This window comes from Sciurus vulgaris (assembly GCF_902686455.1).
Source record: "Sciurus vulgaris genome assembly, chromosome: 1".
NCBI classification, from domain to species: Eukaryota; Metazoa; Chordata; class Mammalia; order Rodentia; family Sciuridae; genus Sciurus; species Sciurus vulgaris.
In genome coordinates, this window is record NC_136461.1 from 169,787,660 (window position 1) to 169,812,059 (window position 24,400).

Genomic DNA, 24,400 nt, shown 5'->3' on the forward strand with positions numbered 1-24,400 from the left:
TAACAGTGCCTCCAATGTGAAAAGTACTCCCCCATAGGGTTGTTCTACTGCAGCCTATACAGTTACATATGGCGGCCTCGGTGATGAGCCACTGAAGGGTTTCTGCAGTGGGGTGACTCAATCCCATGCAGTCCCTGTAAGGAGGAGACCAGATCAGATGAAGCAAAGAGACTGGATTAAGGAAATGGGAAAGAGGATGAAAGGATGATGACTCATTAAGTTTGTGGATGGCAGTGCCATTTTATTATGATGGTCAAAGGGATGAAGAAATTAAGGAGTAATTAAAACCCAGATTTTTTCATTTCCTCTTGAAGAGCTCTGTTTTCAACTAACAGTTAACCAAACGTCTCTTGAAAAACATGTGTTTGATTTAAAGGTCTTCTTTGACTTTCAGGCTTATAGAGTTGAGTTGATTTAAACTCAAATTGTACTAACATTTTCAAGTTCCTCTGTGTGCTGGGCACTCTGCCAGAGACTTTACACATCTCATCTCATTTCCTTCACTCAGCAGCCTATGAAGTAGTTCCTATTTTTTTGTTTTGTTTTTATGGTATTGGGGATCGAACCTAGGATTTCGTGCATGCTAATCAGGTGCTCTGCCACTGAGCTACATCCCCAGATCTGTAGTTATTTTTATATCCATGTTATGGATATGATGTGAGGATCAGATCTTATCATTTGATTTGAACAGGGTACCACAATTACAGGTCTGGGTCAGGAGTTGATCCAACTGCCTTTCAGTGCTCTGAGTGCCTTTGTTCGGCTTGGTCTGTGCCATCAAATAAACTTTCTGCGATGATGTGACTATTTTATATCTGCACTCTCTGATTGTCACTTGGTGAGTGTGACTGAAGGACTGAATTTTTAGTTTAAATAAATTTTAAGTTAATTAAGACATATGACTAGTGGTTACCACATTTGTCTGCACAGTTCTAAGTAAATGGTCTCCAAATTGGGTAGCACACATTCCAGGGAGAGCACAGAATATGCAGAATGAGAAAGAAAGAAAGAAAGAAAGAGAGAGAGAGAGAGAGAGAGAGAGAGAGAGAGAGAGAGAGAGAGAGAAAGAACTCTATATATGTTTAAATCTTTATTTTTAAATAAAATACCCAACAAGTAGGCAAATTGTAATATATGGGTGTGTACGTACATATACTCTAAATTTATGTTTAAGAACATCCTTTATTTTACACTTATATAGCATTTACCATGTTCCAGGAATATGCTTTACAAATATTCATTTAATCTTCATAATGTCTTTGTGAGGTAGTTTCATTTTACAAAATGAAGAAACTAAGGAAATAGTTGGATATGCCCAAGGACAAAGGTAGTTGGTGGCAAGGCCAAGATTTTGAGTAGTCATTCTGCCTTGTATTTATGTATCTTACTGTAAGCTCAGTAAGTGTATTGGGGGGGGAGGGCAACATTTTTACTAATGGAGGTGAGTGACCAAAAATGGTGATTAATGTTTTGACTAGACCTTGGACAACCAGATACAGCAATTCCTAATTTCAAAATTTAAAGGGATTTTAGAGATTATTTAGTCCAGCCCTACCTCCACTGATAGATATTGTTGTGCACTTAGCGGAGGATGAGGCTAAGTAAAGATGGGATTGGGTGATGGGTAAGCCAGGAGTCTGGGCCACATGTGATCCTGTCTAGAGGGACAACTAGAACCAACACATGAAAAGATTGTGTGCTCGTGACCCTAACTTTTCCTATTGAAAACTTCATCTTTGTTCTTTTTGTTCTAGCTACTATTAAAAAGAAATTGTTTCAGATATTGAAATAGGAAAGGAAGGCAGAATTTCAGACTGAAAAACTGGTGACAAAATGGCAGATTCCAAGCTTGTTTTCTGCTTAGTGTTTAAATGACCATGCCGATCTCCCCGACCCTGCCCTCATTCCTTGTCTATCCCAGCTATCCTTGATGCCTCTCCTTGGACCCCCATCAGACGCTTAGCAAACAGGGGCTGTGGTATAAATGAATCAGAGCACGTTTAACCGTATATACTATCCTATCGTTACAGTTTCTAGGTATGTGAAGTAGGTAGCTGAGGTTTCGTGGCGCCAGAGAAAAGTTTTGGGAAGACCGGAGTTTTAAGTATGCACTTAAAGGAATGGGGTATGCCAAGCATGTGGGGTATGTGCGTGGTAGCTTTAATTCCCTCGTTTCAGGAAGTAGGAGCCTTAGACACGGGCAGCAGGACGAGCTAGACCAGCAAACAACTGCACTGAAGCCTCTGGCGTCTAAATCCAAAGCCTTTCTCTCGCATTCTTCAGTTCCCTGGGGAAGCGTGTAGAGGGGTGGTAGCGGAGCCGGGGTTTCCGTCCATTCTGATCTCCGTGAGAATTTCGCATACAGCTGGAGAGGCAAGCCAGGAAAGTCCGGTAAGTTGCCCCACGAACCCAAACGTCTACGCAGCACGCCTCACCGCAGTAAAGCCCACCTACCCTCCAGTTGTGGCGGAGGGCTGACTGGATGGGCGTGGCCTCCGCAGATAGGCCCGCCCCTCAAGCGCGTCGCGCGGTCGGGCGGGGCGGGGCAAGGGAACCGGGAAGAAAGGGCGGGGAGCGAGCGGGTTGGGTGTGCTCGTGCCCGCGCGTTCGCCCTTGGCGTGTGGGCGGGGGCGCGCCGTGCCCGCGCAGGGGAGAGGCCGACCCGGGCGGCGGTAGTTGGGTTCGACTGGTGGGGCGGGGGAGTCACCTGCAAGCCGCCGCGCCGGCCGGCTGCCCGCCGAGTCCGGATCGCGCCGGCTGCGCGGGTCCGCAGGCCGCACACACCCAGAGAGGTCGGGCTGCGGAACGGGCAGAGTCCGCACCCGGCGTCTGCGACGAGGAGTCGGACCTTCGCGCTGCAGCCGCTGCCCGCGCCCGGCCGGGTAGGTGCAGCTGGGGTTGGTGGTCCGCGAGCTTCTGGCGGACTGTGAGTGGAGAAGCGAAACTTTCCGGGTGCTTCCTCCGCGGTCCCAGGGCCGTCCGCGGCGCTGGGAGGTGTCGTCGTCGCGGGCGGCGACGGCGGCCGACGCCATGTTGGGGTCTGAGAAACGGGGCGCTCCCGGGCCGCTCCCCTGGCGCTGGGGCCGGCCCTCCGGCTGGACGCCGCCGGCGTCCCGCCGCGCCCGCAGCGCTGTGGCGAGCCGCGCCCGCCCGCAGGACGCCGCCGCCGCTGGGGGCCGCCGGGAGGGTCCGGTCGGCGGGTCTGGGCGTTTGGGGTCGGAGGACGCGGCTTCGGAGGGGCCCCGAGCTCCGGCAAGAAGTTGGGGGGCCCCGGGACTAGGGTCCCAGACGTGGCCAGTGGCGTCTCGGGGCCCCAACATCTTTCTGCCCCAAAGTTTTCAGGGTCTGGGCATCACGGTGCACGTTGTAACTTGAACAGCATATTTTATAGGACTTTGGGGTGAAAAATGGCACACAGGATTTGCTGTGATAGAAGTGATGGCTTCTACACTCTTTATTTGGAGTTTTTTAAAGCTTTGTGGTCTTTGGCCGAATATTTCTTTCTTTTTAAAAATGTTCTTGAAGACCGAGAGCTCGCTGCTCATGTTGCTTGACCAGCCTTCTGTGCTCCTAGAACATTACAGCAGTAACTTGTGTGGGTGCGCAATGGAAATGAGGACTGTTAAGGTTAACCTGAGTCCTTCTCGTAATTTATGCACGCAAAAAGTACCTTAGATTGATAAATGCCCTCTTTATAGTTTTATTGCTTTGCTGAGGAAACTCATTAAAGAAAGATTTAGACACAGTAAAGGCATGTGTTGTTCTTTTAAGAATAAGGGATCTTGACGTTTTGGAGTTTTCCCCTCTCATTGGTTCTTTAAAGGTGCATTCCTTCCTATTTTGAGCATTTACCTCTTTCTCAACTCTAGTAGCTCCTGGGGTCCTCAGGTTAATTCAGTATTAACAAAGGCTTCTATTTTTAATCTCTTGGGGTCATGACAGCATTGAGAGGTGAATGGTATTAAGTTACTTTTTTGGAAAGCACATGTAATCGCCTCAAAAAAAGAACTGGTGTACTGATTAAGGCATCAAAAGTAAAAATTCAGCATGAATTATTCCAGCAAATGAATATAAATTATTTTTTAAATATAAAGACAGCTTTAAAATTCTGCAAAATGAACCGAAAAGGCTCTTAACCACAAGTGCTATAAACCCTCAACCATGTCTTGGAGAATTTCTCTTTTTACTCCTTGATAGGTAAAAATGTACCTTCTGCTTTGATTTTTCTCCCATTGTTAATGCCATTGTACATATTTATTTTTGTGGACCAAGTGTTATTTAGAAATGAGTTGACAATTTCTCATATCTAGAAGCTAAGCTGGTATTTAACTAAAGTCTTTTCATTTTCCTATAGAGTAATTATAGGATATATATATCTCATTCCTGTCTGTTCACCTTGTTTGCCCTTTTCTTATCACTGCTCTTTCTGATTTGAATTTAGTTCTTAAGTAAAAATACTAATTTCCTAGAGAGCTGATTTAAAAGGACTCTTGTACTGAAGTTTTTCCTCTTAAAAATACTTAAACCTATATTCTTTGAAGACTTTTTACCCTGTTCTCCCACCTGCTTTCTGTCCCCAGGAAATCAGTTCACTTCTCCCATAGTATCCATCAGTATTGCCTGGGTCTGTAATGGCTCCTCCTTGACAGCAGGCATCACTTTGGGTTTGATTCTCAGCAAGCTGGGAATATGGCAGATGCTCAGGAGAGGTTTGAATAGATAAGTCCACGTTTGTTTTTTGTAAATATGCATCATGAGTTTCTTATTAAATTGTAATTTCCATGGTTATAGTTGTTAAATCTCTGTGGTATTTCCCTTAGTACATGCCATGGACAACATTAAATTCACAGGTTGAGAGCGATCTCTCTCTCTCCTCTCTCTCTCTCTCTGGTGAGAATTTATCTTGGTAACTCAGTGAATTTTGGCCTGGGGTATAGAACTTGAATGTTCATGAAATTTCCAGGAAGATAATGGACTAGAATGTAATCACTGATGAATGAAGAGAAGCCATGGATCATAGAGATTATAATCTTCATAATTTTAAAGTGGGATTGACTTTTTTACACTTGAAGAAAATGTGGTTAATGCCTCAAAATTTTGAAGGTCATGTTTGTACATTTAGACTGTCTAATATAGCAATTTTTTTTTTCAGAAATGTCTTTGAATTTTATATTAAAATCCCCTTTTTGGGCTCCGATTGTGGCTTAGTGGTAGGATGCTTGCCTGGCATGTGTGAGGCCCTGGGTTCGATCCTCAGCACCACATAAAAATAAAATAAAGGTATCGTGTCCATCTGCAACCAAAATAAATAAAGAAATAAATCCCCTTCTTAATGGAAAACAAAAAATTGCTTTTCTATTGATGTTTATCTTTGAGAACCAGCTTTGTGCATTTACTGCCTGCTACTTGCATGCTGGCTTTACTGAATTAAAAAAAAAAACTTAATAGATACACTTTTATGGTGCTAATTTAAGTTTCAGAATATCTCTAGATTAAGATTTTCTGTAATTCTGTAATGACTGTAGAATTTGGGGTTGATTTCCTGCCTCCATCCAACATAACTTTCTCCCCAGCAAATCTGTAAACCACAAATTAGTGTGTACAGTTTGAGGAGGTCATGGGAAAGAGAATAGAAGGCATTCAAATAATTGGTATGAGGGTAATAGAAAGCAAATTTCATATAGGGTAAACAGGAAAAATCCACTGAGTGCTTGCCACTGTTCCTTGCTAGCTTGTGACTCTTGAACAGACCACACTTCTCTAAGCTTCAGTGGAGTCATTTATGAAATGGACATAGAAATATTTGCCTCACAGGGTTGTTGTGAAGAGTCAGTGAGAATTTGTAGAAGTGACTGGCACATTATATTATTATTTTAACAAATAAACAGAGTAGCAGTGAATCTCAGAATTTAAAATTTAAAAGGTTATCAGTCTTTAGAAATACCTAGTTCAATTATCAACCTTGGCTATGCAATAGAATCACCAAGACCATCTTAAAAATCCTTATGCCTGAATTTCACCCTAGAATGAATAGGATTATAGGTTTGGGGACAGGCTTAGGTAGTTTTATGCCCTGCCCCCCCCCCCCCCCTTAGAACCTTTAATATAGTCAGGATTTTAATATACAGTCAGGATTGAGAACCTTTAAGTGAAATATAAAGGTTAAGTATCAGCCAAGTTTCCTATTAGGCTAGAACGGATGTATTTGCAACTGAGAAAAAAATTAAGTACATAGAAGTTAAGTGAATAGTTTCATTATTTCTGGCCAGATAGGCAGTGTATTTGGAACTAGGTTCACTAACCCCAGTGATCTTCACCTCCCCTTGTATGAGCAATTCACACATATGACCCTGTTATTTCACCTTGTCATTATTTGGCACTACTCTACCTGAAGTTATAACCCTGTGGCCAGATGGTGTTGCAAAGGCCAGCTTTCTGTTTCTCTTTTTTCATCATACCTGGTGAAGCAGCTCATGAGCCATTAGTCTTCCTTCTTTCCAACCTTGAACTCTTCAGTTCAGATTTGAACTTTGATCTTTGCTGAATATAACTGGTCAATTCTTTTTTTTTTTTTTTTTTTTTCCGACTCTTGACTAGACAACCTTGCTTCCCTCTATGGTGATTAAGATTTTATGGGACTGTGGTTGTAGCTCAGTGGTAGAATGCTTGCCTAGCATGCTCGAGGTCCTGGGTTCCTTCTCTAGTACTCCCCCCACAAAATTATGATGTGAATTTTCTGTTTTCTTCTTTGAATCATCATTTTCATCTTTTTTTTTTTTTCCTTGCCACTTTTGGCAGTGAAACTGCCTTTATGCTAATACATTTTGTATTCATATTTTTATTAATTATATAAGTATCTGTTTTACTTTTTATACTTATATTTTTCTACATATTTTCTTAAATTTAAGTTTTTTTTTGTATGCAGTATCAAAATATTGTCACTCTAGTGCTTAAGAGACTATTAATTTTTCAGTGTGTATCTTTCTAATATTCTGAAAAACAAAGGTTTATACTTTATATGTTTAAAAAGCTTTATTGAATAAAATACCTTATTTACCAATTTTACACATTAAGTATTAATCTATATTCTTTCAAAATCTGCCTGAAAATCCATGGATATACCATGGTTTTTTAAAATTAGTTTTCTCGTTGCATATTTAGGTTGTTTTTGGCTTTTCAGTTTTATAGACAGAGCTACAGTGAATTTTATACAAATAGCTTTGTACACTGATCTAATTATTTTTTGTGTGTATTCTTGGCTGTCGATTATATAAGCTTTCGAAAGCATTTATATTGCCAAGGTGGCAATTAGAAAAGTTGTTTCAGTGTATTCTGTCCAGAATATGTATGCCCATTTTCTCCACTTCTTAGAAAGGTGAATAATTTATCATTTTAATTTTTATGTTTTTGATTATGAAGGAGTCAGCATTTTCCTATTTACTGGTCATTGCATTTGTTTTTTTGAAATTGCCATTTGTGTCATTTTTCTCCTGTTTTTTTTTTTTTTTTTTCATATGGTTTTATAGGAGTCCTTTGTGTGTTAAGAATGTTGACCCTTTGCCATATTTTGCAAATAGTTTTTTTTAACTTTTAATACATTTTTCTCCCAATGTTGAAATTTTAAGTTTTTATGTAGTAAAGGTTTTCCTTTATGATTGTTGACTTTTTCCTAATATGTTTATTCCTCTATGACTAGAAAATTAGGTTTCATTTTTCACTGTTAGCCAGAGGGAAAACTTTTTATATACAACACTTTCTTTTCTTCCTCCCTTAATTTCATTTCTCCAGGATAAACTTATAAGAATAAAAATTCCAGGATCACTGGTAAAGTTTTCTAAACTATTACCATACTTTGCCTTTAGTCCTTAATCTTTCCACGTGTTCCATTGCTTATTGGAATCTTGTGTCAGGTTATTTAGTTAGTCTCTGAGAGTTGTGAAACATGTGAATGCACATTGAAAAGATGCTTTGTGTTCTCTTATCTTCCATTCTTCCTTTCCTTAGCACTCTTGCTTTATAATCTAGGTGGTACCCCAAATTTTAGTCCTCTGCCCCTTCTGTCTTTCACACATAAGTCAGCATCTCTATATGGATGACTACCAAAACTCTCTCTCTGTTTTGGAATTCCCTCTTGTCCTAGCATCTCTGTCTGACAGATGGTTATCTAGTGTGTACCCTGAAGGACTTCAAGATAAATATGTCCCAAACTGATTTCTTCTCCCTCCTGAAACAAGGCTAGCATCTGCCCAGTGGCTTATACTTAAGCTTTTTAAATCATCTACACTTACTTGTCCCTTAGCAATCTCTCTTCCATTCTCTCCTTTTTGTTTCTGCTGCCAATTATTGTGGTTCAGGCTTTTATTACCTTTTGTTCTCTCATGGGAGGCTATCATAATATTCTTCTGATTGGTTTCTTTACTGTCTAACTTATTCATATTCTTTCTAACCCATTCTGTGAACTACTTGTGTGCATTGATTACTATTTTCCTATTAAAAACCTTTGTCTTCCATTGCCTGTGTATTAAAATCTAAACTCTTCAATCTGAAGTTTACTTTCTTTTGCAGTTTGTCACTTCCCTATCTTATCAACCTGTTCTGCCACTGTAACTTCTCGCCTTGCATCCTCCAGCCTGGACTCAGATGTTTCCACTTTTGAGAATCATCTACCCCTAACCCCTGCTAAATTGTTTGACTACTTTGCTGTGAGACCCACTTTGAATTTATAGTGCTTTAAGATTTTTGTCCTAGATGTTCCACCTGGTCAAAATTATATCACAGCTCAACTCCAAATCAAATCCTTTGGCCTTGGGACCTTCATTGTTCTTTTTAATTCAATTTAATTTTCTGTTAAATGGTCTTGGTTTGTTTTTCCTTTGCTGTTTTATACTTTGAGTCTATAGATTTGAGGTATTTGTAGTCCTCAATTTTTATTATATTACAGGGTTATCAAATGCCTTTTTTTTTCCTTGTCAGTTACTTCCATCATTCTCTTTCCCATAGAAACACACCTGAATTATATATACTTGTTTATATAAACTTGAGAATATAGCTATCTTTCCACAGAGATTTTACTTTTGAGTTTTTTTTTTTTTTTTTTTTTTCTCTTTTAATTCTGTTTTGCACAGAGCAAGTGGTCAGTACATGTTTGGCTATTTGGAATTCATTAAAAATTATTAATGGTTTTCTTCCATACTACTTAGACGGAATTCTGGGGATTGATTTTAACTTTACTCCTCCATATTCAATTAGTTATTGTAATCCTGGATCTGACCTATCCTTTCTATTTCTGTTGCAAGCTTTAGACTCTTTATCAGCTTTTCTCTCTACTTTTTTTTCCCCCATGCTGGGGATTCAGGTACATCCCCAGCCCCTTTTAATTATTTTTGGAACACCGTCTGATTAAATTGTCCAGACTGGCCTTGAACTTGGAATCCTCCTTTCTCAGCCTCCCAGGTTGCTGGATTTTGGGCCAGTGCCACCGTATCTGGCCTCCCTCTACTTTTATTACTTTTATAATAACTTTACACCTGGATCTTGCTTTTAATCTCTCCATTCTGTTTGCCTTTCATTGTTTCCAGCTACCTTAAGGAAATCCAGATCAAATCAGGCCACTGCTTCCTAAAGTTTAAGAAAGAAGTCTCAGGAATCAAAAAGGTATCTTGTCTTTCTTTTTCTCTTTTCATACTAAGTGACTCCCTGTACTCTCTGCTGCAGCTGTACCATGTGACTTTTAATTTTTTTTTTTTTTTTTTTTTTTTATAGTGCTGGGAATTGAATCCAGGGCTTTAGGCATACTAGGCAAATGCTCTACCACTGAGCCACATCCCCAACTTGTAACTTTTTCTTTTTTTAAACACATTTTTTATTTCCAGAGCTTTATGCTTTTACTTAAGGCATAGAAAGGTGAGTAAAGTCCTTTTTTTGAAATTTCATTTTATCTTTCATATGTGGCAAATGCCACTCTATGACATGCCCTTATTCTTGTTTTTGCTTCCTTACTACTCTGTTGATAGTCTTTATAGTACTTTATCTTATTGTGCTCTGTATCTTTGTGGTTTATATCTTTTCCCACATTTTTTATTGGCACATTATGATTATACATAATGGTGGAATTTGTTGTTACGTAGTCATACATGCACACAGTATAACAATATAATTTGGACATCATCATTCCCCAGTATTTCCCTCACTTTCCCTCTTTTATTCTCTCTAGTCCCTTTCTTCTACTCCCCCGCTTCTTTTCTAATTCTTCTTTAGCTTCCATATATGAGAGAAAACATAAGATGGTGGTATACATCTTAATTCTCAGTGTCTGGTTTATTCTTTTTCTGTTAAGCATAAAATCTCAAATGTCATGAGCACATCACAACTATTTTGAATAATAACTGTCACCAGGAGTATCCTGGGGAGGTTCCCCCAAAAGGGAGGTGTACCTCAACTGGGGGTCCTTGGTCTCATTGCAGAAAGGAATTTAAGGATGGGTCAAAGTGAATCACAGATGGAATTTAGAGAAAGAAAAGGAAGAGTTTGGGCTTTGGAGAGGAACATGCTGGCTATATCTTGCTAGTCATATTCATATGTGTAAGATCAATAGTATAGGGATGATCTAAGAGCGTGTTTTTGGTTCTCCGTTGTGTTGATAACTGGACATGTTGACCATTAACCAGGATGGGGTTATTTTTTTCTTTTCTTTTTAGTTGTAGATGGACACAATACTTTTATCTATTTATTTTTATGTGGTGCTGAGGATCAAACCCAGTGCCTCACATATGCCAGGCAAGCGCTCTACCACTGAGCCACAACCTCAAGCCCTTTTTTTTTTGTTTTTGATGTGCTTTGCTTCATGAATTTACTCAGTACAACATTTATGTACAGGTGGATAAGGTCTGATAATTGATTTAATGGTGCTGTTTGTGATCTTTAAATCTGGATATTTAATCCATGGAAAGTGGATTTTAAATCTGTACTTTTTAAGTCATGGCCAGTCTTGTCCCATATGCCTCCTTTCTACCTATCCTTATGTCCTCTGTCCTACCTCAGTACTACAGAAAATTTGTTAGGGACATGATGGGATACCAGTTCCACAGTAGTGTTTTAGTTGATCTTTACCAGCTTCATTTTTCAAATGTATACTGTGCCATCTTTGCAGCTGTTAGCACTGTTCAACTGCCCCACACAAATACTTTTTGAAATGATGCAGTTTTTTTGTCTGAATTTCATTGATGAAAATATGCACATATCATCATTTTTTATTTACTAACTAAACAGCTGTGCTTATTGGAGAGAGAAGAAATTTAGATATATTATCATGAGATTAATTAAGATTTTTTAAAAAAATGGGATCTGTCTACCCTCAATACTTAATAGCATTCATAATTAGATATTATAGTTAAGTAGATGATGATATTTGCTGTTAAGTTTAAAATCTGTAAATCTTGTGAAGCAGTTGATGTGCAGGATATAGTTCCTGTTTTTTTTGTGAAAATTAACAGATGTGGAAAATGAAGTTTCGTTTTCAGCAGACTCCAGATTGAGAAGCTGTCAATTCTACCTGCTGGTTATATTCAGTGCTTAGTGTACATTGTGTATGGAAGCATTTTTGTTGGTACCGTTGAAAATTCAAAGTTGTAGGAAATAATATTCTTTTCTCTGGAGTTTCACATCTGTTTGGAATAAGCAGGTATTCGGATTTTATGAAACATCATAAAATGCAAGTGCCATAAAGTGGTAGAGATAAAACAGTGTGAGGATTTGAAAATGAAATAGTATCTGGCTGTGAGACTGTTAAACTAAGGTACATCTTGAGGGACTGGTGAGATTTCAGTAAGTAGAGAAGAGCAAGAGATGGAAGACATGGTGAGCTTAGAAATAGGGATGGTCTACTGCTTAGAAGTAGGGAATATCCCAGAACGTATTCTGGCAATAATAGCCTGGTTTGATTGTAGCAAAGAAAATGTATAGAAAGAGGTAAAACTGGAAAGATAGACCGTAATTGGCCAGGACTTGACTGTGAAATGCTTTGAAACACCACGTTAAGGATTTGGGGCTTAATTTTCCTGGCCTGGGTATCTGATTTTTGAATAATTACCTGATTATAGTGATAAAAAATATTAATATTCTTATGTGAAATGACTTAAAAATATTAAAGCCTTAACTCATTCAGAATTTGAGGTTCATGTTCTTTTTTCTGTCCTTTTGTCTCTAAACACCTTTTTTTTTAAACTCTCAAATGTGGGTGTTCTGTTTTTTAAAATTAATTTTCTAAATCCTCAACCATGGCTTAGTTGTTCTTACACTTTCTCTATCAAACCTAACCTGCTTGAAACTGCCTTTACTGAGCCCTAAATTAGTCATAGCTTTACTTTTTGCTTCCTGTTAGTATTTGAAGAATCACTTTGAACTTATTTTATACTTACATAAAAATCTTAAGTTTTAAGTTTTTTCCATCTAAATTTGTTAATGTGTTTTCCCAAATACAGAATAAAGGTCTTTGTAAGTGAAGTATTTCTGAAGGTAGCAAGGTATAATAAAAAGATCATGAATTAATAAAAAAAAAGCTGATGTATTGGCGAACACCTGTAATCCCAGGTACTAAGGTGACTGAGGCAAGATGATTGCGAGTTTGGAGTTAGTCTGGGCAACTTAGCGACATACTATTTCAGAAAAAAAAAAAGAGACTGAGGATGTAGCTCAGTGGTAAACCATCCCAGGGTTCATTCCTCAGTACTGGAAAAAGGAAAAGAAAAGAAAAAATTAGCTGTGAAACCATAGAAAAATTGCTCAATTAGTTTAAGACTAATTTACTTTTTTTCTAAAATGAATGTAATTTCTGTTAACAAAATTCAAATTATTAAATGAAAGATAAAATGTGGATGTGCCTAGAATATATTGTGGTGCAGAATAAATGTTAGTTTTTTTTTTTCCTTTCTTGGCTTGACTTTAAAATAAGTCAGCTTTTCAGTTATGGGCATATTTGGCACCCAGAAGAGATTTTTAAACATAATTATAGCTTCTTTGTGATTCAGAATTTTGATTTCATTTCTTTTCAGTTAAGCTTTAATAAGTTTAAGCATGAAAAATAAAAGTTTGTTCCTTTTTTTTCCCCTAACTAAAAAATGAACTTACTTCCTTTATTACTACTGATTTTTGCAGTGCATCTGTGTAATTGGTTTGCCACAGTAGCAGAAATACCAGAGGAAAGAGACAGAAAACTGTCTCTTTTTGTTGATGAACTAAGATTTTACTGAAATTCCAAATTTAATTCCCTAATATTTCTTCTTTGCTTTATCATATTTTATATTAGACTTTTACCTAGAATTCCCTGATTATTATGCTGTTAGATTATAGAAATATTAGAAGTAAAACCTATCTTAGAGTTCCTTAAAAATGGTAGGAATTCCAAATATTCGTTGGTTTCATTTAGATGCATTGAGAGAGAGTAGTTTGCTCTAATATTATATTGTTGCCCAGAGAGAATACTTCTGGTGGTTTGTTGCTGTTTTTTTTTTTTTTTTTTTTTTTTTTTTGTGGGCGTGAGGGAGGTGGTTGCTTTGGGTCCAGCCCAGCTGTACTGCACACCTTGTGATACTACAGCATTTTTTTTTAAATTCTTTTTTTTTTTTTTGCACATGACATAGACTGTATTTTGCATATTATACGTATGTGATATGTGGAGTACAGCTTCCCTTTATTCTGGTTGTACATGATGTGGAGTTACATTGGTCATGTATTCATATATGAACATAGGAAAGTAATGTCCGATTCATTCTACTAACTTTCCTATTCCCAATACCCCTCCCTTCCCTTCATTCCCCTTTGTCTAATCCAGAGAACTTCTATTTTTCCATACCCCCCCACCCCTTATTTTGAGTTAGCATCTGCATATCAGAGAGAACACTCTGCATTTGGTTTTTTGGGATTGGCTTATTTCGCTTAGCAGGATATTCTCCAGTTCCATCTATTTACTAATAAATTGCCATAATTTCAGTTTTCTTTATGACTGAGTAATATTCCATTGTGTATATATATCACATTTTCTTTATTCATTCATCTGTTGAAGGTCACCTGAGTTGGTTCCATAATTTAGCTATTGTGAATTGATGTGCTGTAAACATTGGTATGGCTGTGTCACTGTAGTATGCTGATTTTAAGTCCTTTGGATACATACCAAGAAGTGGGACAACTGAGTCAAATTGTGGTTCCAGTCCTACTTTTCTGAGGAATATCCATACTGCTTTCCATAGTAGTTACACCAATTTGCAGTCCCACCAGCAGTGTATGAGTGAACTTTTTCCCTCCATCCTTGAACTCTTGATAATTGCGATTCTGCCTGTAAAGAGATGAAATCTCAGTGTAGTTTTAATTTGCATTTTTCTTACTGATAGAGATGTTGGGACATTTTTTCATTTATTTGTTGACCAGTAGTATTTCTTCTGTGAAATGCCTGTTCAGTTTCTTTGCCCGTTTATTGATTGGGTTATTTGGTTTTTTTGGTGTTATGTTTTTTGAGTTCTTTATATATCCTGGAGATTAATGCTCTATCTGAGGTGCAGGTGGCAAAGATTTTCTTCCATTCTGTAGGTTCTCTCTTCACGTTCTTGATTGTTTCCTTTGCTGAGAAGAAGCTTTTTAGTTTGATTCCATCCAATTATTTGATTCTTGATTTTACTTCTTTTGCTTTAGGAGTCTTAAAGGAAGTCAGTTCCTAAGCTAACATGATGTAGGTTTGGGCCTACTTTTTTTTCTATTAGGCGCAGGGTCTCTGGTCCAGTGCGCCAGTCCTTGATCTACTTTGAGTTGATTTTTTGCAGGGTGAGAGATAGGGGTTTAATTTCATTTTGCTGCATATGGATTTCCAGTTTCCCCAGTACCATCTGTTGAAGAAGCTATCTTTTCTCCATTATATATGTTTTTGGTGCCTTTGTCTAGTATGAGATAACTGTATTTATGTGGGTCTGTCTCTGTGTCTTCTGTATTTTAGGGGAGGAAATATATATTTAGGGGCTCATGGTTTCAGAGGTCTTATTAGTACACAGAAGGCAGGCTCCATTCCTTGGAGCTCGAGGTGAGGCAGAACATTGTGGCGGGAGAGTGTGGCGAAGGAAGCAGCTCACATGATGATCAGGAAGCAGAGAGAGTGAGTTCTCCAGTTGCCAGATACAAATATATACCCCAGAGCCACTCCCCCAATTCCCAGTTCCCACCTCCTCCAGCCACACCCTAGCACTTCAGTTACCACTCAGTTAATCCCTATTGGGATTAATTTTTTGATTGGGTTAAGTAAGACTCTTATAACCTAATCATTTATCCTCTGAACCTCCCAGCATTGTCTGACAGGTGAACTGTTGGGGGACACCTCACATCCAAACCATAACCATAACATGTACCTTTGGTCTACATGTCTCCTTTGATGCCAATATCAGGCCGTTTTTGTTTCTGTAGTTCTGTAGTATAGTTTGATGTCTGGTATTGTGATGTCTCCTGCTTCACTTTTCTTGCTAAGGATTGCTTTGGCTATTCTGGGTCTCTTATTTTTCCAAACCAGCATTAGTTTTTATCTTTTAATTTTACTTTCCTGTTGGTCTTTTCCATTTAAGTTTTCTGTTCAGTCTTAATTTAACAATAACACACATTTTAAAGTTTTGATTGATGGCAGTAAAGGCATAGTCAAAAGTTTGATTAAAAGTTAATTTGTAGGCAAGTAAGGCTTGTAGTAAATCAGAAATATGGCTGGTTTACTATCAGAGACTCATTATTTTAAAGACAGAAAAGACTACAGAGATTATTTAAGATTGCTTGCTGTTGCTTCTGCGGCTGCTTTTAGACAAAGAACAGTTAAGTAATTTGTGTGAGATCACCTCTCTGGTATCTGAGCTAAGATTAGAGTGCAGGTCTTTTGGTTCATAGTTCATTGTTTTTTTCACTATACAGTTGAAAACTGAAGCTCCCTAATATCAGATACCATGGATAGGTATAAGAATTAAATTAGATCTGAGTTTTTGTTTTAAACTCACCTGTAAGGATGAGATAAGAAGCGTTGATTTTCAGTAGGGAGAACTGGGACATAGTGGTCTGTGACAGTTGGGTTTCTTCTCAATTGTAAATTGGATTCTTTGTCTATTTTAAAAAAGAGCTTTTATCTCTTCTGGTATTACGGTTTTAACAGGTGGTAGGCACCCCACCAAAGAATATATGACTTTAGAAGCAAGATGTTACCAAAAGACCAGGATAGACAATTTAAATGTGATTCTTGTCTGCATTTGTGAAGGCGATAGCTTGAGACCTTTGCTTGCTTATTTTAAATTGATGTATAAAAAGCTGACTTTATAAAAGTATGCTTTTGCTCTAGTTCTTACATTTTAACTATGAATTAAGACTGCCAGACACTATTTGTTGGAAAAGAAGAAATCAAAGTAAAAAATTTAGTCAAGAATATCATTTGGAAAACTTTAATAGAGTAACTGAACATGAAAAGAAACAAACATAGTTAAACTGTCAACAGTATTAACTAATTAGAAAACAATGTAAAAATGAGATTAGATTCAAAGTGGCAACAAAAGTGTAAAATACCTGACAGTCTACTTACAAGGAAATGTAACCATGGAAGGAGAGAGAGACAGAGAGAGGAAGAGAAAGAAAAGAAAGAAAGCAATATAACCACTTGTGAGGAGAACATTAAAATTACTGAGCCAGAAAAGATTTGAACCTTGGGAAGAAACATTGCCCTGACTAGGAACACTCAAAACTGTACAGATATACAATCATCATGCTACTTGGTAAAGTGATGTTATCTTCCAGAGTGGAAATTTTGTAAAAGGTAGCAAGACTCTTATAAACATTTCTCACCCAGTAATTTTATTTCTTGGAATTTGTCCTAAAGTCATTGGGGCATTTTCTTCCTGGCTCTTCCTATATTCTCTGCTATTCCATCTCAAGAAAAGTAGACAGTAATCAAATTGGGCCACATTTTACTGTTCTTTTCTGCTTTTTCTTTCTGTGTCCCTTTATGAGTAAAATGTGCAAAGGCTGCTTGAGGTGTAGCTTAATAGAAGGCTTGCCTAGCATGTATAAGGCCCTGGGTTCCATTCCTAGCATCACCCCCCAAAAAAACAAAAACAAAAAAACCTTCCAAGGCAAGAACCCGAAGGACTCAATGATTGGCCATGTCCGGTAATCTTATCTCCTAGTTCTTTCACAGAAGTCTGAAAATTCTTACTGCTTGGAACACCTCAGTGTGATGGTGGTAATTTTGGATCTGAGCTTTGGAGGAAGAGCGAGGCCCTGTTTAAAGGGTAGTGTCCTGACGTAGTTCACCGGAGACCGTTGCTTTGGGGTAATGTAGCAGCAACCTAGATGAGAGTGGTATATTGATTTCCCGTTTAATAACTTCCTATGCTCCTCATTCCTCTCTCAGCTGCCCCTTTCTACCCTCTTCCTCTCCTCCTCCTTCTCTCCCTTTCTTTCTCTCATGTTTGTGTAGATGGCAGAATTTTTGTATTCTAGAGTTTTCTAATTCATTGACTTTTATGTCAGACGCATACAGAAAATATTTTAAGACCAAGAAGGACAACGGAAAGGGCTACATAAAACCAAAGCCTTAGATTCTTCATGCTCATTGTTTTTCAAATATAGGTCAGAACATATTACTGAAATTAATCAAGTGGGTTGCCACTGTTAAAATAAATGAAGATAATAAAATGCATGATTCATTGTTGAATTATATGAGTGTATGTTGGTAATCTTGCAGCGTGAAATGTATTAGTTCACAAACTTTGAAAGCTATTTGCTTTAGCCAAATACTAATTAATAATGCCCCAAACTTCTCAAGTTGCATCCTTCTTAAACAAGGGAAAAGATTTATGAACAAAGATTCAGGCTTGTGCATTTCAACATTTGAGCACTTAAACATTATCAGGAGACTGACCAGGTAAATGATGCCATAACATTTCAAGTGATGTGCTCAAGTTAGTAGTCTCTTATCTTTGTTTTCTGTTTTCAGGGTTTGTAGTGTAAATGCAGAGATTAATTACAGCTTTTCAGACTTCTTGTAGAGTTGGTGCAGCTTTTAGGAATAGTGAGTATACCTTAATCTATTGGTGACAGCACGGAAAAATGAGATTTGACCCCTGTTCTGTTGTGACAGGCTTGGCCAAATTACTTAATCCCTTTATGGCTGTTTACTCATCCAGAAAATGGAGCTAATAGTGTGTATGTTATAAGGTTGATACAAGTAAGAAATATGGTAATGAATGCAAATTGCTGAGCACATGGCTTGAACTCTCAGTGAGGAGATTTAATTCTAGGCTGAGTTTGCCTTACATTATTGAATCTCTGTGCCTTAGTTTCTCTTTCAGCTCACATTTTAGCCAATATCATTAGATGCTTCTTTGGAGAATAATAAACCTTTAGATATTTTACGAGAGTTTGAGACAAAATCAGATTATAATAAGTTTGAAAAGCATGATATAAATTTATGGTAATATTAATTCCAGTGGTAGCAATAATAGGAAACCTGTTGGAATTGTACAGGAACTGATTAATAACTATGTGCTAACGGGTAGAATTCAGATAAGGATAAGTGGATACTTTAGTTCTTTAAAAACACCACCCTCTTTCCTGCCCTAGGGCCTTTACATTATTCTTTTTTTCATTAATTTCTACCCTGTCCCCAGGCCGTATGTCTGTCTATCTTACCAGCTAAAAGGATACCACTTTAGAAAGGTCTTTCCTGACCATCTAGTCTGAGTGACTCCCAGTTGATCTGTTTAAAATCAATTTTTAAAAAATCATGACAGTAGTTATTACTTGGTTCTGGATTTTGTTTTGTTTACCCTCTCCAATTAGAATGTAAGCCTTGAAGAGCAGGGTCATTGCCTGTATTGTTTATTATTGTTTTTCATACACCTAGATCAAATGCCTGAAAAGTATTTGTTGAATATAAATGTGAAAGACTTGCTTGTAGACACACTGCCCAGAAATAAATTGCTATTGTTGATGGTATGCTATATAGTTTTCTAATTTTATTTTCTTTGTGTGCTTACGTATTTATGAGTATCTCTGGTTGTGCTATATATCATATTAAGTCTAAAGATAACCTTTTAAATTGTATTTTATGTCTCTGAAGTTGGGATGTCTTATAATCAAGCATGTGCTATGGTTTATTTGACAGCATTTTTAAAAATCAGTGGCACATAAAATGGATGTCTTAAAATCTGTAGTGTCTTAGTGTCTTAGATTTGATGAAATATATACCATATTTGGGGGGAAAATGAGATTCCTCTTTTTTAAAAAACTTTTTTTGTAGATAGACACATTTATTATAATGTGTTGCTGAGGATCAAACACAGTGTCCAACACATGCTAGGTGAACTCTCTTCTGCAGAGCCACAATCCCAGCTCCAAACCAGTTCCTCTTGATGAACATTTGGACGTTTTTTTTTTTCCTGTTAAAATAAGACTGCATATCATGCCCTTGCATATATCTTCATGTGCTTGAAATTTCTTTTGATTTGATACCTAGATTGTTGGGTATACACATTTTATGTAGTTTATAAATATTACATCTTATGGAATTAAAAAAATTTAATCTGATAAGTGAAAAATATCCTAGTGTTTTAATGTTATTTCTTTAATTATGAATGAGGTTGACTGTCTTTTCATATTTATTAGCTGGTTTTATTTCCTCTTCTGTGATATACTTTTGTATAGGATGGTACACTTGTGTTTGGCTGACAGATTCACCCTAAGAAAGAATTCTTCAAAGTTTAGAGCTATGCATTATTATATTAATTCTTGGGAACATCTTTCTGGCCTGCCAGAGCCTACCCTTGTGGAGGATAAGAGGGCTTTTTAGGGACCCAAACTGGAAGAGAGAGAGAACTCAGAAATAACCGGAATTAGAGTACCCTTTATAATGGAGGCTAGGAAGAGTCATAGTATCATCAGTTTGTGTGCTGAAGACCATGCTGTGTTAGTCTTTAAACCTTAAATATTTCTCATCTCAAATCTTGTTTTCCTTTAATATGATTTGGTTGTAGTGTAATAGTATTAGGTTAGTAGGTTTGAAATAGGGCACTGCTCCAAGACTTGAGTGAAGTCACTATTGGATCCAGATATTGAATCTATGATCATTTAATAATATGGTTCTTTTGCACATTGTTTAATAGTGTTCTTGTTAACATTTTTTAGTACCTTTGTTATGGCAGACCATGCCAGTTTCAGAGATGGATATCGGATGATCTTCGCCTTTTTAGGTTCCTTTGCACTCTGTGGAGGAGACAGATTTCAGTTTTGGTAAAAGTGAAGCTAGAAGATATGTAGAATATGATGAGCACAGAGGAAGGTTTTTTGGTCTAGTCTGGGAGTTTAGGGAATTGGTCTAATATGAGAATTTAAGGAAGGCTTCTTGGAGGAGGGATGATAATCTAAACTGAGACTTGAAGGATGAGTGAAAGTTAGCTGGAATAAGTAGTAAAGGGAAACAACAGTGAAACGGAGTACATACAAACAGGAGTTTCTTTGACTATAACGTTTGTGAGGTGAGGAGTGATGGTGAGGTGGGGAGATAAGCAAGGTTCAGGTCATGAAGGGCCTTGAATATCACATTAAAGATCTTTATTTTAAAGGTTAAAGGAAATCATTTTGAGCAACTTCAGGGTCAAATTAGCATTTTAGAGATCACTTCCTAAAGATTGGTTTAGAGAGTAAGTTAGAAAACAAGGAGACATGTTGGGAAACTGTCTGGTAATCCATGTGAGAGATGGCCTTAGCTCATAGTAATAGCTTACTGGGAAAATGGTTGTCATTTTTCTTAGTTTATATAATATTTGGTCCTCTGTTCAGAATCCCATCGAGAATAACTTTAATGATACTGTGCTTATTATTTTGCAGAGATAATTTATAGTAATTGTTAATTGTCCAGTTCTTCATTCCCTTGTGTTTGTAAGAAGTTTATGCTTTTATAAATACTTACTTAACTAATACAGTTCTATGTGGACATGATTTTAGTGTTTTTGATAATTATAAAAATTTAGAGATGTTAACCCTTTTGGTATGCTTAAAGATTATCTTAGAGGGAAGGAATATTAGATTATTTTGCTTTTGTGAAAACCAACGATTTGTTAGATCAAATTTAGGTTATATAACTTACTCATTTGTGGGAATTCATAATTTGCTAATTTTCTTTTCTTTTTTTTTTTTTTTAAGGCCATTAGCAAAAGATGGTGGATCGCTTGGCAAACAGTGAAGCAAATACTAGACGTATAAGTATAGTGGAAAACTGTTTTGGAGCAGCTGGTCAACCCTTAACTATACCTGGACGAGTTCTTATTGGAGAAGGAGTCTTGACTAAATTGTGCAGAAAGAAGCCCAAAGCAAGGCAGTTTTTCTTGTTTAATGATATTCTTGTATATGGCAATATTGTCATCCAGAAGAAAAAATATAACAAACAACATATTATTCCCCTAGAAAATGTCACTATTGATTCCATCAAAGATGAGGGAGATTTAAGGAATGGATGGCTTATTAAGACACCAACTAAATCATTTGCAGTTTATGCTGCCACTGCCACTGAGAAATCAGAATGGATGAATCACATAAATAAATGTGTTACTGATTTACTCTCCAAAAGTGGGAAGACACCCAGTAATGAACATGCTGCTGTTTGGGTTCCTGACTCTGAGGCAACTGTATGTATGCGTTGTCAGAAAGCAAAATTTACACCTGTTAATCGTCGTCACCATTGCCGAAAATGTGGTTTTGTTGTTTGTGGGCCCTGCTCTGAAAAGAGATTTCTTCTCCCCAGCCAGTCCTCTAAGCCTGTGCGGATTTGTGACTTCTGCTATGACCTGCTTTCCACTGGGGACATGGCCACGTGCCAGCCTACTAGATCAGACTCTTACAGTCAGTCATCGAAGTCTCCATTAAATGATGTATCGGATGATGATGATGATGACGACAGCAGTGACTGAAGACACATTTTGAGATATTTAATTGGGTATTACTGTCTGAGAAATCAGCTTTGGGGGAAACACAGAATTCTGAGCTCTCCATTTCACTCTAGCCATGAATTTGCCTGAGAAACTTTTAACCTATGTGCCTCAATATATTCTATAGAAAATAGGTATCCCCTGCCTTCTCTCCTCCTCATGCTCTTCTACAGGGATGGACTGTTGTGAATATATCAAAGTTTGGGTTTCTTATTCTTGTTTATTTCTAGATTATTTTCTTGGAATGTTGGGAAAAGACGTTTATTTAACAGATCATGTATTGTTGTTTTTACTTCTGTTGTATGAAAAACTAAAAGTACAGAATGTTTGGAACAGGAGTATAGTTGATTAATAATGTGGTTAGTCTTTTTTTAAAACCATCCTATCTAATGGTTAAGACACCAGTGACAAAAATACATGATTTGGAAATACTTCGCTTTGCTTTTTTGTATACCAAGTGGTGCCTTATGGTAGTAGCACTGTTACATGATATATGAGCCCCTACTTTCTCACTTTTTGGTTTAAAAAATACACTGGTGCTCTTTGAGGTGATAAAATGTGTGTTTATGAATGGTTGTTATTAGGAATACTTCTCATTTGACAACTACAAATAACTAAATTTAGAGTTATCTCCATTCTACATGAATAAATATTTTTTCCAAAAAATAGTTGTGACTGTATTTATGTTTTATAGGTACCAAATTATGATTGTCAGATATACATTTTAAATTAATACTAGGTTGCCATTCTTAGGAATTTGGTTTGAAATTTATAAATAACATAGAAATGTTATATCACATTTGCTTCTACGTTAAGACATAGTTTTAGACTCATCTGTTTTGACATTATTTCTAGAATGCAAAACCCTTGAAAGTAAACAGTCTCTTAAAAAACAAAACAAAATCCCATGAGAGCACAGATCCATTTAGGCTTGAAGATTTGGAAGAAATAATATATATAAGAATGATCAAGGCAGACAACTCATAAGTTTGACTAGACTTCATATGTATAAAAGTATTGTCTATTTCAGTATAAAACTCTTGAATTTACAAAGTGTTATATTTTATAAATTTTTGTAAAGCCCAACACAACTTCTATTTTTGTAAAACAATTGTATGTTTAATCTGTTTCTGAAATAATTTTGCAGTCTATGGAAATAGAGTAGCAGTTGATTTTTCTAAATTGTGAACTTTAGATTGCTTTTGGGAAGTGGTAGTTTTTCACTCTTTGCTTTTGAGGCAGCCATGAGGTTGAAAGTATATTTATCATATAAAACTTGATGCATTTTGCACTACTTTCCATTTGTATGCTGCAAATAACTAGTCTTTTAAATATGGAAAATTGGCGTCTAGAATTCTAAGTTCTAAATTTTAAAAAATCTTTTAAATCTGAGTATCCTCCAAATGTTGTAAGGGGTTTGGTTCAATAACTTGTGATGGGAGAATTCTTTGGTATCTTACTGTTTGTTAAGGCACTAATTTTATTTTACTGTTAAATTTTGAAAGCATCTGAGATATACAGGTTTCCCTGTAGGAAATGTGAAAGAAAAGCACAACAGAACAGGATTTTTTTTTTTTTTTTGAGGTTTTTATTTTTTTACTTTTTGGTTATTTTTTAGTATCAGATGCATTTTTGTTTCTATGCAATATATCCATACAATCAATCAGCTATCTGAAAGGACCACAAAACCTGAGAAATGTTAATAGAGACTTGCTGGTAATAGGAACCTAGCAAATTCAGGAACCAAGGGGAAATGTTCTGAGATAATATTTGCATTGTAAACCTCTATTGACTGTTTTTACAATAAATATTTTGCAACTTCCTGTTTTCGTGTATTATGACTTGAAGATTTTTCTCCTTTGCTAAGTTAATAAAGATATTCATATTTGCCTCATTCTTTAACAGTTGTGAGTGCCTATTATGTGCTAAACACTTGTTTTAGACACCTAGGGGTAGAGCAGTGAACACATATTCTCTGCTTTTCATCAAGTTTGCATGCACATAGAATCCAGGATATGATTTCTTCTAGAATTTTTTCATTAGTTTTTAAAGCTCTTAAAAAAAAAGTCCCCAATACCATATTACTCCCCTCCCAGTCTTTAAAAAGAAGGAAATCTCATCATTTGTAACAATATGAATGTTCCTGGAGGACATTCATGTTAGGTGAAATAAGTAGTGGTCTTACTTATAGGTAGCATGTTAAGTCGAACTCACAGAAGCAGAGAGTAGAATGGGAGTTATCAGAGGCTGGGAGGAGAGTAATATGGCATTGGAGACTTTGTTGGTCAAAAGATACAATAAGTTTCAGTGGATAGGAGGAATCAGTTCAAGAAATTATTATATAACATTGTATAATACATTAATGTATAGTAAAAGTATTCTTGAAAATTGGTGAGAAAGTTTTGTTTTTAGCA

General features: G+C 36.9%; 1 protein-coding gene across 4 annotated transcripts; it reads left to right on the top strand.

Annotated features, from left to right (window-relative positions):
* The first annotated feature begins 2,260 nt into the window (after positions 1 to 2,260).
* PLEKHF2 (pleckstrin homology and FYVE domain containing 2) lies at positions 2,261 to 23,880 on the top strand. Of its 4 annotated transcripts, none has more exons than XM_079111867.1 (3): positions 2,601 to 2,882; positions 9,579 to 9,654; positions 21,205 to 23,880. In XM_079111867.1, the coding sequence occupies exon 3, from the start codon at positions 21,219 to 21,221 to the stop codon at positions 21,966 to 21,968; it is 750 nt and encodes a 249-aa protein (XP_078967993.1). In that variant the 5' UTR covers positions 2,601 to 2,882; positions 9,579 to 9,654; positions 21,205 to 21,218; the 3' UTR covers positions 21,969 to 23,880. The 4 variants fall into 4 exon arrangements, with proteins under 4 accessions (XP_078967995.1, XP_078967993.1, XP_078967992.1 ...); XM_079111868.1 differs by lacking the exon at positions 2,601 to 2,882 and adding an exon at positions 7,009 to 7,375; XM_079111869.1 differs by lacking the exons at positions 2,601 to 2,882; positions 9,579 to 9,654 and adding an exon at positions 2,261 to 2,391.
* Positions 23,881 to 24,400: the final 520 nt, after the last annotated feature.